General features: G+C 38.1%; 1 protein-coding gene across 1 annotated transcript; it reads right to left on the bottom strand.

Annotated features, from left to right (window-relative positions):
- Positions 1-1,339: 1,339 nt before the first annotated feature.
- On the bottom strand, positions 1,340-3,549 carry LOC122057808 (salicylic acid-binding protein 2-like). The gene is made up of 3 exons (XM_042620098.1): positions 3,012-3,549; positions 2,782-2,907; positions 1,340-1,880 (listed from the first exon to the last, which is right to left on the bottom strand). Exons 1-3 carry the CDS (start codon positions 3,501-3,503, stop codon positions 1,500-1,502), a joined length of 999 nt encoding a protein of 332 aa, XP_042476032.1. The 5' UTR covers positions 3,504-3,549; the 3' UTR covers positions 1,340-1,499.
- Between the last annotated feature and the right edge of the window lie 391 nt (positions 3,550-3,940).

Genomic DNA, 3,940 nt, shown 5'->3' with positions numbered 1-3,940 from the left:
CGCGAATATATTGTTTTATCACAATACTTGGACGAAAATTCTAAAACATAAAAAATCCAGAAAAACATGTATACTATTAAATTATTATTAAGGACACAATATAAATTTATTTGTACACAATGTATTTTAAAAATACAAAACAATTGAAATCGACAAGAAACATTTTAAACCCTAGAAACAAAACCCTAAACATCAAACCCATAAACCCTTCTGTAACCTAATGAATCTCAAAAAGGGCCTCAAGACCATGGAAATTTCTATAACATTTAATTTTAAAAGGGAGATCTTACGACAATGATATCATCAGAGTTTTAGGTGAAAAGATTCCATCACGAAAGCCCTAATTAGTTGACAGTAATAGGATTATAAAATTGTGAGGGGGCCATGTAAAATTGAAAATCTAAGTGCTAAAACACTTAATTCTGAAAGGGGGATCAGATGATTTTGATATCAAGTCAATTGGATTTTTAGGTTAAAATATTTCATTTTAAGGGACCTCATTAGTCGACCATGATAGGACCACAAAATTGCAAGAGAACCATGAAAAATTGAAAATTTTAGGTCTTTCATTTTCCAAAAGAGATCCAATGACACTAATATCAGGTTAATCAGAATTCCAAATGAAAAGGTTCCATTTCGAGGGACTTTGTTGGTCGACGATGATGGGGCAATAAAATTGTGAAGGGACCACTGGAAATTGTAAGTTTTAAAAACGTACGTTTGAAAGGAAAATCCGATGACACTGATATCAGGTCAATTGGAATTTTGGGTGAAAAAAAATTCATTTTTGAGGGTCTTCATTGGTCGACAATGATAAGACCGTAAACTTATAAGAGGACCACAAAAAATTGAAAATATTAGGAATAAACAACTTAGTTTTTTCAAGAAGTATCTATGACAATTATATAAGGTCAATTAGAATTCCATGTGAAAAGATACTATTTTAAGGGTCCTCATTGGTCGACGATGATCCATAGAAAGTTTGAAATCTATCCAATGTAACCTATGTCAGGTAAATCAAAGTTTTAGGTGAAAAGATTTTGTTTTAAGGGCATCATTGATCGATATGAAAATGGTGAGAACATGAAAATTGCCAGCACATTATTATTATTATTATTATTATTATTATTATTATTATTATTATTACTTCATCCTATTTATTTTAATTTACATATACAATCTGGCATCAGGAAGGTGTGAAGTTGAGCTATGGGTTTTCTCACATCACTGCCTTTCAAATCACTATGACAAAGCATTTCATGCATCTGGCGCTTGAATTTTTCCCAACTGATCCAACAAGATACCCATACTCAGAACCATGATAGATGGAGATATATCATTAACATAGAAAGCACTGCTAAGCTGCAATATTTGATAGACAATAGTAGCTTTTATTGTTCATACATAGATGGATAGATAGCATAGCACACCCAACACAAAAACCCAGCAGCAGTAGCAGTACATCGATACTAAGATTGGACTTCTCTGGTCCAATCAGTTCAAACCCACAAGGCACCACGTAGAAGTGAATTTGGTTTGGCTCTCATTTCGACCCAACCAGCCCAAGTTCCATCTCCAGCAGCTTTAGGAGTCACGAAAGAAGAGTAATATTTTCTAGCAATATCTAAAATATTAGTAGACAACTCCAAGGGCTTTGATAGCATAACCTCATGACCAGAACTATTTATCAACTTCTGCTCCTTCACCGGAAAATTTTCGATCATTACGTACTGAAAAACAGTAGTAATCGTTAAATCGTCCCCGGCTACAATGTAGAATCGATCAACTGAACCATAATTCTCTTCTGTAAGTTGCATTTCAGCCATTTCATTGTAAAAGAACGATCCTGGCCTTTTCTGTGTATGCATTAGGGCGATATCCTTGCAATGAAAAAAAATGATAAGGATGTCAAAATATATCCTTATTAAAATATGATACCAAGAAAAAAGATGAATTGAAAAAAGAGAGAGAGAAGGTATTTTTTCCCCAATTTGCAGGAGTAATTATTAATATACATAACACAACTAAATGACCACCTCACCCCATGAAAAACGGAAATCCCGTCATTATTCATGCTTCCGTGCACTTCCAGTAGGGTGCGTTGGTGCATGAGCCACCTGCCTTTTAATGAACCTTCTCTAAATTTAATATTTTGAAATGGAGGCTGAGGTGTCGTGGGAACTTGGGGATTCAGCCTACTTTCTCAGTCCTTTTTTTTTTTTTTTTTTTTTTTTTTTCCAGAAGTGATTCTCTTTCTTTCCTTTCCGGGAGTGCAGCCTACATCAGCGGCCCTGCCTCTATTTCCTACTCTCCAAAACGAGGAATAGAGGCATCTCTTCATATGAGGTAGACAGAGATATAGATGTAGGAGTACTGACAGACCATGCCTCTGAAAAGAATTCTTTTTCCTCTCTTTTGGGGAATGATGAACACTCCCTGATTGTGTGCGGCCAATGCCAGCACCTCAGCCTATGGAATAGTGTGCTGGGACATCCAACATGGGTGTCTACTTGATCATTTGCTAGCCTCTTGTGAGAGGCTTAAGGGAATCCCTTGTGTGAGGATTAAGGGAACACGACCACGTAGCCTTCTTCTTTTCTCATTTTTTATGATACATCAAGCCATCTAGAAAAGACTTTAGAGGGCATAAGGAGCTGCCCAGCTGGGAACCCATCAAATATTCAGACTTGTGATTCCACCGATCTACTTGGTTAGACTTTCTTATGTACCCATATAGTAAATACCCCTACCACTATACACGAGAGAGAGAGAGAGAGAGACCTCAGGAGGGCACATTTGGTAGAGTCTTGTTCCCAAGAAGTCATCACCAAAGAAATACCATGTAGTGTTCCCAATAGTCATGACACAAGTGTCTAGCCATCCTCCACCTTTAGGATAATTCGCTTCCTACACACACACAACAGAGAGAGAGAGAGAGAGAGAGAGAGAGAGAGAGTTAAAAAAGGAGAAGAGGAATAAGAAGAAGAAGAAAAAGAAGATGTTAGGAATACCTGATCGAGGACATAGGACATGGGGTGTGCAGTATCAGGCATGTACGCAGCAATAAACACTGCTGCAAGTATCTTTTTGGGGTACCTGTCCATTGCCACAGCAATATTGAAACCTCCTGCACTGTGAGCCACAAGCAAAACCTTGTGGTCTAAGCATTCCATCAGATCAAACAATGGTTGTGAGTAATTTGAAAACGTAACATTTGCTATTGAATCCACAGCCATGGTGACTGAAGGTCCAAGTTGGACGGTTGTCACGTAATACCCTGCAGCCTCCAATATGGGTTTAACCTTGTACCAGAACCACTGTCCTTGGCCTGCACCATGGACAAGAACAATATGACCCAACCCTGTTGGCGTTGGAGGGCATGGAGGCTTTTGGCTAAAGCTGCATTGTGTTGGCTGCTCTTCTCCATTGGCCAGCAAGAGCTGCGACAACACGAGCACCACCACAATGGACATAGCCATTTCACTTACCCTAGAACTACCCATCTCTCTCTCTTCTCTTCACTTCTCTCTTCTTCCCTTATCGCTCTATAACATCTACTTCCCTTGTCCTCTATTTATAGTACTATGGGTCGGTGCTTCCTTATCTTAAAAGTAATTGCTAAATGGATTTTTTGCTTTGCAAGTTTATCGAAGCATTTAATTGTCAGGGCAGTGCATGTGTGTGCTGACCCCAAACAAAGAAAGAAAAAAAAAAAAAGTTGATAAGAGTGTGTCACGTGTTAGGATTGTCTAAAGCAATTTAAAGGGATAGCAGTACGTGCTAACCCGTCCCCATTGTGTCTGGTTTGAGTACGCATGCATGGCAGAAATAAAATAAATCTAAAAAAACAAAAAAATTCCCTATCTTGGTCACAATTCTGCTTTGTAACTTCCAACTAGGGGTGTCAATTCCTAAACCAAACCGGTAAAACTTGCCGGAT

This window comes from Macadamia integrifolia, chromosome 12 (genome assembly GCF_013358625.1).
Source record: "Macadamia integrifolia cultivar HAES 741 chromosome 12, SCU_Mint_v3, whole genome shotgun sequence".
In the NCBI taxonomy this organism is placed as follows: domain Eukaryota; kingdom Viridiplantae; phylum Streptophyta; class Magnoliopsida; order Proteales; family Proteaceae; genus Macadamia; species Macadamia integrifolia.
Note: the sequence above shows the minus strand (reverse complement) of the source record. Positions and strands in the feature narration are given on the sequence as shown.

Bases quoted from the DNA above. Each gene is read 5' to 3' on its own strand.
- LOC122057808 (XM_042620098.1), bottom strand. From the start codon at position 3,503: ATGGGTAGTTCTAGGGTAAGTGAAATGGCTATGTCCATTGTGGTGGTG. The intron at 2,908-3,011 runs GTATTCCTAACA...GTGTGTGTGTAG, and splicing joins TGTCCTATGTCCTCGATCAG to GAAGCGAATTATCCTAAAGG. The intron at 1,881-2,781 runs GTCTCTCTCTCT...TTTCATTGCAAG, and splicing joins ACCAAATGTGCCCTCCTGAG to GATATCGCCCTAATGCATAC.